This window comes from Corvus brachyrhynchos, unplaced genomic scaffold, assembly GCF_000691975.1.
Source record: "Corvus brachyrhynchos isolate BGI_N302 unplaced genomic scaffold, ASM69197v1 scaffold324, whole genome shotgun sequence".
NCBI classification, from domain to species: Eukaryota; Metazoa; Chordata; class Aves; order Passeriformes; family Corvidae; genus Corvus; species Corvus brachyrhynchos.
Window position 1 is genome coordinate 1126459 of NW_008246067.1, and position 14325 is coordinate 1140783.

The 14325-nt window shown below is 37.7% G+C and overlaps 1 protein-coding gene across 1 annotated transcript in view; it reads right to left on the bottom strand.

The window, feature by feature from the left end:
- Positions 1–464: 464 nt before the first annotated feature.
- The window catches only part of PARP8 (poly(ADP-ribose) polymerase family member 8), a gene marked incomplete at its 5' end in the record, with an annotated part of 124510 nt that continues 110649 nt past the window's right edge, over positions 465–14325 (bottom strand). The window contains 10 exons of the mRNA XM_017746869.1: positions 465–2195; positions 2807–2891; positions 6308–6377; positions 7316–7392; positions 9391–9460; positions 10384–10456; positions 10631–10743; positions 11462–11510; positions 11812–11879; positions 13191–13256. Of these exons, the coding sequence (XP_017602358.1) occupies positions 2093–2195; positions 2807–2891; positions 6308–6377; positions 7316–7392; positions 9391–9460; positions 10384–10456; positions 10631–10743; positions 11462–11510; positions 11812–11879; positions 13191–13256 (774 nt within the window). The remainder of the gene's footprint in view (positions 2196–2806; positions 2892–6307; positions 6378–7315; positions 7393–9390; positions 9461–10383; positions 10457–10630; positions 10744–11461; positions 11511–11811; positions 11880–13190; positions 13257–14325) is intronic.

Genomic DNA, 14325 nt, shown 5'->3' on the forward strand with positions numbered 1-14325 from the left:
TTTCCTTCCCTTTCCTGGGACTGTACTTATGATGGCACCATGCATGACCAGTATCACAACCCCACAATGCAAACACAGGTCGACTCATCAGCTACATTTCAGATTCCTTCCTTCAAAAGTTTAATCTGCGCCCCTGCTGTAGCTTGAGGGGACGGGGAAGATGACTGTTTACTTGGCTTCTCCAGCTCACTCATGTCATCTCTCTTTTCTCCCAGCTTTTTGGAAGAGGCATCCCAGAGTGGTGGACTATCAGCCCAGAAAGTAATCATAGAACATCTTTGTGGACTTGCTTCTCAGTTTCCTTTTGTTAGGCAAAACACAGTGATTCAGACACATATGGCAGGACCATTATATGGAGATAGTCATGCCAGGGTCTCAGCTCCACTTCTGAATTATGTTGACTTTTTGCAGTCACACAACCTAAGGCAGTCCTTACGTAGACAGACAACACAAAATACAACAAATTCAGAGTAGTGATTCTCAATTTAGAGGTCCACCAAATGAAGGTGCAAGTCAACAGAACAACAAAACTAATAGCAAAATGGGGATAATCAAACAGAATTGGCTTTACAAGTCTGGATATGAACCCAGAAAAACTAAAGTCTCCAGCAAATAAGTCTAGAATGCTAAAATACATCCCCAGATATATGCTCCTAGGCCAAATACGACTATTTTATTTGCAGGGCACTTCAGTTGCAGCAAGTAATATAGGAGTGTAGCTTGAACTAGAAAGAAGGAATCACCCATTACAGCGTATCTGCTTCAGTTCTGTTTGAAAGAAACAAACACACCTGTGCTCTGTTGTGCTATTATTTGGTGCTTTAGTATCTTTATTATGAAAGTAACATAAGAGAGGCTTCAATCTATTTTTGCTTTCTGAGGTGGCTCGTAGTAGTTGCACAGATGGGTAAGTTGAACTGCTCTCCATATTCAAGGGTGTGATTGATGCTTCAGGACAGCTACCATGAGGGCTGCCAAGGGCATTCATCAGGGCACAGGGTATTCTTTATGCCTTGGAGACTGGACCCTTCTCTATCTGTGTTGCCGTCCTACTCACTTGGAAAAAACAGTTGTAAATTTAAAAGACAGAGATATTTAAATTGATTTCTTATCGCTTAGAAATTAATTAATAAAACTATTTCACCAAGACAAAATCAGAATTTTGCATTTGTATATATTTTCTGATGCATCAACAACCAACTCAGCCATGTAAAAGCCTTAACTCAGCACATACTTTAAAATGTGAATAAATTTAATCACAGAGCAGTTTCACTGAAGTTAAGATGCAAACATTAAAAAACTTTGTTGATTTAATGAAATTGTAAAATCTAATATATAAAAAACAAAATTCTAAAAAGGAAATTAACAGCTTCAGGATTGCCAGGGTGTTTCCTAGGCTTGTACAATTAAAAAATGCAACTGAGCTCCTTAATGGGTAAGACAGTGTTTCCAGAGAAGATAAAGAAAGCTGAACATATACCATCACATTCATTTTGCTTTTTTTCAACCAGTAAATAAAAAATGCATTGTCATTTTCACCTTTGAGTCTAAATGCTAGCTGCATTTGTGTAAAATAAAAAGAATCAAAGATAGCTGCAGGTAACCAATCTCTTCAATTTTACATGTTCCAGACAGTATTTTATTGTGTTTTAATACGAGAATATTTTACTTATTGCAAAGTATCCTGCATAACACAGGTGCTCCGCTATAAAATCTTCTCTCTTACTTGTAATTCAGTCATTCTAAATTTAAAATACCAGTATACAGTACTAAAACTTCCAATTGAAGTTTAGTATAAAAATATCAGCACAAAAGTCCTTTTTAATGTCTGTTTATTGTGAGCAACCCAAATGCCTGTTTAATTATTAACTGTTTTAGTATAATAATAGACTTTGCACCCCTACAGTTGCTAATTGATACCATCTCAGGTATTTTGATGAGATACGAAATACTAAGTAAGAAAACAGTAAGTATTCAAATGGTTAATTTGCTAGTATAATAATAATAAATTAGTTTTTTGCATCTTCTTCAGTTCAAAATCCAGCTTTGAGACTGAGGAAGGCTTCACATCAATTAAATAAGAGTGGTCCTTTTAACCAGTAGCAGTTTGATTGCCAATGACTCGAAGAATCTCTTTATGAATGTTTGGTTCCTGTGTATTTATACTTGTATCACCCACTTGACCATCTTCATAACTAAAAAAAAAGAGGGTACAGAAAATAAAATCGTATTAGTGTTTTACTAATCTACATAAAAACATCAAAAACTCTCATTCTCTAAGTGCTTATTCCATATGTTAACACAGTTCTATTGAAGTGCTCTGCTGTGCTTCATCTTTATATGCAGATCCTGAACTCTGGAGAGTGGGAGGTGGTAAGGCTGAAACCCTGAGGCTGAATAAGCCACTAGGACCCCAAGGGGACAAGCGTTGGGTGAAAGGGGGAAATGCTCACAGCACAGACAGGAAGCCTTTAATGAATTCCTCAGCTTAAATACACACAGCCAAACAGAAATTATGTTTCACAATACATGGATAGACTTAATATAACATGAAGTAATGCCACTGAATAGGAAAAATCATTAACTCTCTGTTCATTTATACTAGAACAAGACATCAACTAAACCTTTGTCACTAGCTTATCCATACATTTCTAGCACAAGTAAGCACAGTGAGAGATAAAAAATGAAGCAAGTCTTAACAGAATTAGGAAGAAATGTCTTTTATCTACTTTAATACAACTATTGGAGGGAACATGAGAAAAAGGTCTAGTATGAAGCTGAATGTTAAGAGAAGCTTTGTACTCACACAAAGAAAAATCTTGTACACACGTGATCCGTGTTGGGAACTACCCATATCTCCCCATGTTTGTGCAGATCAGGTGAGGTTATCACTATCAGAGAAAGAATAAATTTCACAGTGATGAAAACACACCTGGAAAACACTGCTCTAAAAGATTTTGGGTTTTACACATTTTAAATAGGCTTTTGGGAATGTGCAGCTTTCCCCTACATGTCTCTGGTGCGATGCAGATTTTGAGTTGGCTGCTAGTACAAACAGGAAGATAAACTTGATTCTTGTTTCCAAAATATACTTTTCCAAAAACACAGATGCCTGATGTATGGGAGCAAGTCGTTAAATGGAATGAAAACTTAAAAACTGCGTTTATTAAAAACTGAATTTAAAAAGCCATAGGGCTGTTAAGGAGGATCTGAGACATCTAATCAGCATTTGGAACAGATATTTGTGTTTGATGATGGCTGATCCAAAACCAAGACAAAGTGTTTAAGACAAAGACTGAAACTGCTATATGGCGAATTTGGGATGTGCAATACTACCAAATATTTAAAACAAGTAACCATAGCAATTATGACTCAAGAGGTTCAAAAAGCTTGCTGAAACTTGCTCCATGTATTTGATGATAGGCTGTTCACCAGCAGAATGAGAACACAGCAAAGAAAGCTTTTTATTGCTACCTAGAAGCTATACTATCAATCTGCACTTGAAGCTATCTAAATGCATTTAAAGAGCATCCTTCTGTGTAAGTTGTCCAGCTGTGGGACGAGCAGGTTTGTGGTGTGGTGGGTGAAGAACTGGCTGAGGGACTGAGCCCAAGGGTTGTAGTGAATGGGGCTACATCTGGTTGGTCACACCAGTGGTGTTCCTCAGGCCTCCATTCCAGGCCCAGTTCTGTTCTGTGGATTTATCCACCATCTGATGCAGCAGGTGAATACACAGTTACCAAGCGTGCTGATGCCAAACTTGGAGGTGTTGTTGAATCTCTGGAGGGACAAGAGGCCTTGCAGATTGGATTGAACAATCATTAATGGGATGAAATTTGACAAGTCCAAATGCTGGATTCTGTACCTGGGATGGGGTAACGCCAGGCACAGGGATAAAGTGGGAGTGGAGTGGCTGGACAGCTGCAGAGGGGGATGTGGGGCTGGCTGGTGCTGGGCTCGGTGTGGGTCAGCAGTGCCCGGGCAGCCCTGAGGGCAAACCCCCTCCCAGAGCAGCGAGCACGGCACAGCCGGCACAGAGAGGGGATGGTCCTGCTGGGCTCAGCCCTGGGGCAGCCTCAGCGTGGGCCCTGCTGGGCTCTGCAGGTGGAGAAGGATGGGAAGGTCCTTCAGCACATCCTGAGGAGGGAAACAAAGCTGGTGGGAAGGCTGGAAAACATGTCCTCGAGAGTGGTGGTGGGATCTGGGCTTGTCTAGTTTGGAGAAAAATAGGCTGAGGGGTGACCTTGCTGCTCCTCTCTGCAGCTTCCTGAGGAGGGGAAGGGCACAGGGAGGTGCTGAGCACCTCTCCCTGGTATGCAGTTACAGGATGTGAGGGAATGATTGATTCAAAGCTGTGCTGGAGGATGTTTAGACTGGACATTATGAAACATTTCTTTACTGAGAGGGTAGTGTGCTGGGTTAGACTGGGGTAGAGTTTACTTTCCTCCAAGTAGCTGGTATGGGTCAGTTTTTGGATTTGTGCTGAACAGTGTTGATAATACAGAGATGTTTTTGTTATTGCTGAGCAGGGCTCACACAGAGCCAAGGCCTTTTCTGATTCTTGTACTGCCACACTCCAAGGAAGTTGGGGATTCATGGGAGGTTGGGAGGAGACACAGCTGGGACAGGTGACCCCAACTGATCAAAGGGACATTCCAGACCATGTGACATCATGCTCAGCACATAAAGTGGGGGAAAGAAGGAGGAAAGGGGATACATTTGGAGTGATGGTGTTTTGTCTTCCCAAGTAACCTCTACACGTGATGGGGCCCTGCTCTCCCGGAGATAGCTGAACACCTGCCTGCCCATGGGAAGCAGTGAATTAATTTCTTTGTTTGCTTTTGCTTTGCCTATTGAACTGTCTTTATTTCAACCCATGAGCTTTCTGGCTTTTACCTTTTCAATTCTCTCCCCAGTCCTGCTGGGGGGGAGTGAGGGAGTGGCTGCGTGGGGCTTGGCTGCTGGCTGGGGTTGAACCGTAACAAGTGGTCAAACCCTGGAATAGACTTCCTACAGAGGGGTTGGTGCACCCAACCTGTCAGTGTTTAAAGGACATTTAAACAATACCCTTAATAACATGCCTTAACGTTTGGGCACCCCTGAATAGGTCAGGATTGGACTTAGGTGACAGTTGTAGGTCCCTTAAAACTGAAATAGCCAGGTTTATCTTATCCTAACACTAACATAACTGCATGCATATTCAATTTTGATACCATTTGTTCCATGAATTGAAATTTTTAACAAACATTTTTTGTAATTAATTTTACATAAAATCTTTATTAACCACCTCCCCTAAACGACCTTCTCTACACAGAGAAATGAATATGAAAGCCACAAAATGCATTTACCAAATATTTAAAATTCACCCATATAAAACTGGTAATCCATTAGTAAGTACAAAGAAAGCAACAACATGTATGAAAAAGTCCTTGTGAAAGACATAATTTACATTTAAAAATTCAGGCATTAAAGGCCAAGTAATTGATTTAGTTCCTTATGGAAGTTTTAGAACTAAATTTCTATTTTTCTGTACAGTTCAAATTGCATTTTCATGTTGACTGACAGATCCTTAACCATGTACAGCTGAAAGCTTCTATTTTGAAATAACACATTTTCCACCTTCTGTCTTAATTTTCACTCTTTAAAACAAACAAATGCTCCAAATGAAGGGCAAATTGAGTTTAATATAATTTCCAAGACTAGTTCCTAACTACCGGTGCAATTCTTATTCAAATGTCACAATTTGTTCTCAAAACCTGCTGAGGTTTCACTAGTTATTAAAAGAAAAACCAATTCTTTCAAGAATGACTGTACTCAAGCATTAGATTTTAACTTCCCAAAATTTCTGAAGGAAACAAAAAGAACATACTGGTTGCCAGATGATCAGTATGTTTGTCTGAACAGTAAAAGATTATTTGGAAATTCTATATGAAAGGTGGTTTTTTCTGACCTTTATGTGTTTAAAGCATTTTGCAAGAGCTTGAAAGAAGTCAGTGCTTCAAATAAAGGACATGACCTGGGTTTTCCTGATGGCTTAGGAATATGATCACATTTGAAACACAGATCAGATGAACAGTCACTACGTGTATATGACATTCCATGAAAATTCAGCATGTGCTACAGGTTTTGTTCAAAGAGGGGAAATGTTCTTACTGAAGTAAAAAGGTCAGCTGTTGAGCAGGTACTCCTACACCTGCCAGTAGTTTCTTGCCTAAATAACCAACTAAAGGTCTCACTGATTTGCACCCTGTAATTTGCGCACCCTGTGGCCATGACTAAAACAGTTCCACAAGGGATTTCAGCTTACCTTCACATAAGGCTATGCATTTTAAGTTACGGCTTTGCAAGAATTGTGACTGCTGTCCTTTCTTCTGTGACTGAGATGTAAAAATGTGAGAAAACAGAATTAGTGCAGTAAAACAAACTGAGTGAAAAAGCAACAAAGGCAATAGCTGCTACTTTCAGTGGCTTATTAATGAACAAAGATAGAGGCAGTCTGTCTCTTATTTCTAAATGTAACAGAATTTATAAAAAAACCCCATTTATATTATTATTATAGGAGGGATTTGAACGCCTTCAAAAAATAGTATCTAAAATTCCTAATTATTACAGAATCAAAAATGTGATCAGAAATATCAGTGTTATCAATAAAAAAATTGGTATCAGAAAAAAAAAAAAGAGAAGAAAGGTGAATTTAGTCACCAATTCCTTGGTCACTATCCTGATATTTTATTGGCCTTCCTACTTCTGAGAACTTCTGCTGGGATACGCCAATCTATCTTCAAAGCCAGATTATTCTGTAATTTTCTATGTGTTAATCATGGAGACAGATGCTAAGATTTCTTTCTTGAAATTTAGCCCTGTGCATAGATGCTGTGTGCTTGCTTTAGATATAGCAGAATTTTAATGGTTCATGAATATCATGAAAAATAAAAAATAACTTGCTGTCAATTAAATGCTGCTCATTTCCCAGGAATAACCACTGTCAATTTATTTTGCATCATTTTTCTACAAGTCTAAAACTCAGAAGGCAAGGGCTTGCTAAAGGTCATAACGCAACCTGTATTTCATTTTCATTCTCTTCCTAAATTCTTCTACTTGGAAAAGAACAGCACAAGATCTGCAATATGCCCCATAAATTTTTACTAAAGTAGTTGGGCTGTATTTAATATTTGCAGTCTCTGAAGTTGTTGATTTCATTCAGTGCAATAAAACTGGTAACTTGCACAAAGGGAATAATATTACCTCTTTTTCAGCTACTAAGTTCCCACTAATAAAATCCACAAATCTTCCAGAGATGGTTGATGTACCATACCTGTGACGTATTACTGCCCTTACTGCCTGAAGCTGGTTCATCTTTAGCTGACACCTTCTGCTGCTTCTTGTTCATCCCTAGGAATATTAAAATAATGTAAGATACCCTGGCCTATAAATATCATAAAAAGCAGAGTTAAGTACGAGAACGGAAGAGGCAGCACAGTGGGAATCACAGTCCTTTGCATGGCACTCAGAAAGCTAGTTAACTCTGTCACAGAGTATCACAATATAAAATCCTGTAAATTACAGGTACCTCTGCACATATTGCAAAGACATTAGCAAAGTCAAGTTAGCATTAAGTAGGTGCAAAAGCAGATAAACCTGAGCTTAAATGCCACTGCATTCAGATCAGGAATGTTCTTATGTAGTGGCTTAACTGGGTTGTAGGTCAGCATGTCCTGAATCTACTTGACCCTACTCACACTGAAGTAGAAGTCTGATTTACTGTGGGTGGGACAGCAAAAAATCACAAGAGAAAGAACTTTGGATATTCATCCTAGGGACTTTATGGAATTTTATTAAAAGTCTAATTAATTTTTATGAGTAGGCAATTTTAGTTTTAAAAGATACCTTGGTTTGATCCCTTTATCTACATGAAAAATATTAAATTATTTGTCAGTCACATTTGATCCAGTTTCCAGCTGAGAAATTGAAACATCTACGTTTGTGCCCTAGATCTCATTCATATCCCTCATGTTGGTTTATATAAAATTCCTGTGTTGTATGATACTATGGGCTTCCTTGCATTTCCAGCACTCTGTATTTCATAGAATCATGAAATGGTTTGGGTTGGAAGGGACCTTAAAGATCATCTCGTTCGAATCCCACTGCCATGGCTAAAGACACCTTCTGCTAGACCTGGTTGCTCTAAGCCCCATCTAACCTGACGTTGAACACTTCCATTTCTTGGCACTTTGCAAATACAGACTGAATTACGGGGAAGTCTAACTCTTTGAAGGAACAGGATGTGTAGGACTCTTCCATGGTTTTTAATGGCATCAAGGATTACCCATTTCAGTGGAACACAAGTCTCCTTTCTGGAGGAGACAGGATGGAAGGGGCCAAGACAGGCAGAGAGAGGAGCAGTAACACATTGAAGTTGACAAAGCAATACTGTCCAAAAAGACAGCCAATTTGTTACATAATGATACTTCAAACAGCACTTTTAGTGAGTCCTAAGGAGCTTTCATACTCATGTAATCTCTGAAAAGCTAAAAGTGCATCTAGAGATAATTATGTTGAAGTTCCGCAATTAGTAGCTCAAAAGGCTGAGCTCCTAAACCATGACCTAGAAACACTGAGTACCAGAAAGCGTAACTAAAACTCTCAGCATCATCTACATGCACACAAACACAAATTAAACTATATACCTGCACTTTCATATGTGAGGAAGTAGTAAATACCACATACCTAAAGGAGAAAGTCACCATATTTTAAAATCCCTTTAATTTCTCAATATACACATTTATGTGTCTCATTTTTATTATGCTTCTGCTTATGATTTAATTCCTATATGGAAAACTCTGCACAACTCACTTTAGGATTCACTAGTGGGAGAAATTATGTTCTTTCTTGTCCTCAGGCTAAAATAAACACACTGAACTGCACTTTCTATGTAATCCTGACATGGTGATATTTGGGAATACTCTTAAATATACAGGGTTGAACATGTCTGTTGATGAATACTTGTTTTTTCAGATCAGGTCATAAAAGACCATTAATTCATAGGTGAAGTTAGATGGACTTAGGCAGGTATTGACAAAAACCACAAAGTTGGATTTCAGCTGAATCATCAAGACCTGCTCTACTACACATAGCATTCACTATTAGCTAACATTTACTTCAAAAAAGAAGTATAAGAATTCTAAGCACCTTCAACAATATGGACAGTATGTAAAAAGGGAGTTTTCTAATTTATTATTTATATTAAAAAAATATTTTCTCTTTTTTGAATAAATTAAATCACTGCTGACAAAAATAAAACTGAATACAGTGTTTTAAACAGTAAGAAAAGCAGTAGAGTGAGATACACCCCTATATTTCTCCAACTTCAGAGTGATTTATAAGTATCACCTGAGTAACCAAATGATATGCTTGACAATGGACTAAGGTAGATTCCACTTCCAAACATTGCACCATGGAGCTGAAAAAGAGCAGAGTGATTATTTAGCATTAATTTGGTTACCTGGAAAAAATGATAATAATTACAGGAACAGAAATACAGGAACAGAATCTGCCCACTGTACTAATTTATTGCCAGGTAATTAACAGTATTCAAAGAAGTCTTTTAAAAAATCATGCCCATATTTTAGTTATAAAACTAAAATATATGCATATATGTCCTGGAAACTATGTCTAGATTCCCAAACAGAATTTTACTTAAGGTTTATATATAAAATTGTGATTTCCGTTTTTAACTCTAATATTCCTATGGAGGATGCCTACAAAGAGTGCTTCTGTATGTGACCAAATACACCCTGGGATCCTCTTTCAAGGTACATGGACTCAGCTCTGGGGAGAGCTGTCAAAACCACAGTGTTAAAACACTCTGCATTAGAGCTCCCCAGTCACTCTGTAGTGCCTACTTTGCTCTGCAATAGTGGTCTCCTGATGGTACAGTCTGAGAAGTTTGCAATAAATCCCTTGTGGCCAGCGCACTCATGCTTCCATTCCCAAAGACCAGAGGAGCAGAGAAAGTGCTGCAAACCCCGTTCCTGTAAATCTAGTATGTTTCTGGATCCTTTGACACGGAGACACTTCAGGCCGCTCTAACTTGCACTTCCGACCACTTTTAAGCAGCACCGAGCAAAGCCTCCTGGAGGTGCTGCTCTGCAATGTAGAACTGAGACACTGATTCCAGCAAAGGGATTTTCTAGACGTTTTAGCAGACATATTACTTCATCTTATTTGCATCAGAAAAGTACTTTTTACAGGAAACAAGGTGGTATTTGAAACCATCCATTTTTCCACCTATATGGCTACCATATGAACCCCTTGAAAACTTGCTGAAGCTAGTATGTAATCAAGCATGTACAGGGTAAGCTAAAGTCTGTTTTGTTTATTTACCTGCAGCCTCGTATTGGAAGCAACAACTAAGCCGTTCCTCAGGATGGAATGCCAATTTTCAATGTGTGAACCACTGAACAAAATAAAAAAGAAAGCGGTAAAATTCACAGTGTAAAATGCAAAATGAGACCAGAAATCCTTTAAAACAGTAGACTCACAGCTTCACAGCTACAAACCTCAAATGCCAGAACCAAAAAATAGCATGGCATTTCAATAACCTTTGGTTATTATGAATATATGTACTCACTGAAATGCAAAGGTACTCCCGTAGAGATTTTTAGCAGCTCGGAAATTGGATTCTTTGGCTGGTGGACTGCTGAGAAGAAGGAACTGGTGGGGAGTGTGCATAAACTTCAGTTGCTGGAAAATGTAAGAGTGCACATGTGAAGAGAAGTTGATTAATATGAAAGTATTGTATTTCCCTGATGGAAATCCTTAAGGATATCATGCTTTTCCACACAATACATGACTGCGTCTAAATATTACATGAACTAAGTTGAAACTGGTCTCACTTCCACAGTTTCCAGCTGAAATCAAATAGTAAAATGTTTTTCAGTTTACGAAACATATGGAAATTTTTGAAAATAGATTTCAGTTTATGAATGGCTCTAATAATTAAACTGAACAATTTCATCATGGTATTCTGATCAGAGCTGGCTTTGAATTAAGGTTATTTGTAAGGCTGCAGCTTACTACACCCTTAATCAGGATTACTTATAAGTGGATCTCCTCGTACATCGTGTTTGTGTGCACTGCTTTCTGTACAATTCTGTATCTAATATTCTATACGGTAACAAAACAAAATGTGATGTACTTCTCACCTAATCTCAGATGACTACAAGGTAGACACCTGTATTTGAGCTACTCACATCAAATAGGCTTTTTATGAACATTATTCCCTTGACCTATTTTAGATATTCACGATTCTAAAAATTGTGACCTGAAACTTTCTTGACTATTAGAGTCCACACAATCAGTTTGAATGCAGACACCTACGTTTTGCTAGTAAACTCCCACCTAAAATGCTAATATAAGCCATAAAACATCAGAAAATAATAGAGAACCCACAGACACTTACCCTATTCACCGGTAGCTTCACAATATGTGATCTATTACTAGAAATAACCCTAAAACAAGAAACAGACGTATTAGACACGGTAACCAAACTGAACTTCTTAAAAATGTGTTATGAATGTCTACCACAAAGCACCCCGCTGCAGGCCTTTAAACGTATCAGATGGAAGTAGGCACAACCTTAATTAGAAAATGAGATCAGAGGACCCAGATAAGGTCCAGAAACAGTCCAGAACAGCTGCAGTTGAAAATATCAACATTAATTATTAGGGTGACCTTACACCAAATTACACTGGTCAAGTGATTATTCATTACAAATGGTACTTTAATAATTATTATCTCGAATCTTTATACCATTGTAGAAGAGGATGTGCAAGAGGGTCTTGTTTATCCATCTGCTTCTTTATTTCCAAGTAGGGTGCCTAGAAAAGAGTAATTATGTTATTTATAGGTTGAATTTTTATCTTACATTGCCCATGATTTCATCTATTAAAATTAATTCATGGGACTCATTAGTAGGTTTAAATCACAGTTTTACTGATATACGACATAGTAGAGTTATAAATGTCTTTTGACAAAAAGAATTAATATAGCAACAATTTTCCCTGGAGTAAAATAATAAGCACATAATTAGCATCAAAATGACTATATTATAGCAAACATTGGTGATCTCAGGGAGAACAGAAGAAGACAACCATTTTTGTTTGGCTCTTGATTAAGAAATTGGACTGGAACTTCACAAAATTAAGTCTCACAAAGAAACCCAAAATAATCCACTTTGGTATTTTTAACAGTTTCAAGGTATAAATACCATGTCATATTATAATTTCTTTGAAAACCTGTCCTGATTCCAATCACAGTGTGAAGCACCCCTTTAAAAAACTTACTAGTCCAAGAATTATTTTAACATTTAAAAAACCCAAAATAGTAATTACTTTTTATTTTTAAAAGACATGATAAGAAATCACAGAAACACCCAATTTTTTCAATTTTTATAAGATGTTATACAAATTAACAAAAAAATGTGAATTTTAGTTTTCAATTTATTTTATTCCTCTCCATACATTCTTCATTCAAGAATCCCAAAGTATTTTGTGAATACACACAGAACAAGAACTGAAAACTGTTGAGAGGATACATTTATATTGCACTTGGAAAAGCAAGATATATGGAACAGATTTAAACAACCAATTATAACCAGGTGGTTTTTTTGGGAAAGGAGTGTAACAATAACCAGAAATATGACCATCAGATATGCCATGACAAATAATATGAGATTAAATCCAAGAGACCCAACCTTCCAAGTCCCCATCTACACTTAGTTGATTGAGAGTTTTGCTATAATAGAAATAAATATCATGTCATTCTGAATATCATTCAGAACACAGACACAAAATCAATTTCTTCTGCTCTGGAAGTAAAGGTCTTTGGCTTTGGTATTTCCAGAAATACAGCAGTTGGTGATTACCTCATTACAATGTCCCATTCTGCTGTTATTATCTCTTATTTAAACTTCAAAATATCTGAGTTCTACTTCATGACTTTTATTTAACTGCCATTATGGCTACTCTAGGTTTGTTATTTTGAATAAACATTTTAATATTATTAGAGTTATATAGGAAAGAGATGATACTATTGACTATTGACTTCCCAACCTGTCACAGGCAGGCAATATAAACAGCTTTCAAGTTGTAGAAACAGTGATTAAATTAGGTAAGTACTTTTAAATTCACCTGTGTCATCTCTCTGATGGAAGTGATACTGTCCAATGCTTTCATGACTCGGTCATAGTTCTTCTTCTGATGTAACACAAAACACACAAATAAGTTCAAAGAATGTTAGTCTTTGGCTCCACAAAAAACTGTATTCTTTGAGTGTGTATAAAACCAAAGCTACGAGGAATGTTGGGCAAATCAATTCTTTCAAACATTTCCAACCATCAGCTTTATTCCACCTTGTACACCAACTCTCATTCATTGTCCAGGAAAATTCCTTGAAAAAATCCTGTTATGATCTTTTTTCTTTGACTTTCACTGGGATCTCCAAAACACTCCAAAAATCAGCTCATTTTTAAACAAACATTTGTAACTAAACACAGTTATTTGGACAACATGCTCTTGAGATAAATAATGCAGTGCCCCAAATAGATTTTAAATGAAATGAGTATAAACAGATGTGTTTCCTTTGCTAACAGCTCTATAAAACTTCATAGGTGCTTCAGTGGTCCCTCTGCCTGACCCTGATCTTTGCTGACCTACTGCTTGGGAACCACTATCAGACAGGTCCACCTGTCCTGAGTGAACAGGCTTAACAGTCTGTGCTTCATCCACTCCACATGACGTGTCACCCCCAGGAGCTCCGCTTTTCCCCATCTTTAGGTCTTGCCAACACACTACAGAACACCTCAGCCTCTCCTAAGAAAGAACTCCTGGCTAGCTGGTCTTTGTTCAGAAAGAGTGAAATGCATCCCAGTGCAAGACATGCCAAGTTCTCATCTATGCCATGGGGAAATGGCTTAAAGGAGATGGAATATTCACAGCTTGAGGGCTTTCCTGAAAGGCAGCATTGGGAGCCCAAGGAGCAGGCAATGCAAGCACAGTTCTTTACTTCAAAATTGATGCTTGTACAAAACTCAACTGTCAACATCTGGTAAAATTACATATAAGGAAATGACTGCTTGCAGTGAGTAAATGAGATGACGGCAATGACACTTCTGAGAATGAAAAGATGGACTGGAAATCCCCTGGCTAACATGACCTGTATCTCTCAAAGGCCAGCTTTCCTTTTGCGTCCAACGTGCACAATGAGTGAAAAGACACTTAGAATATAAAATTTTGCATCTAGAATTTGTCCCTTAGAAAAGTTTCT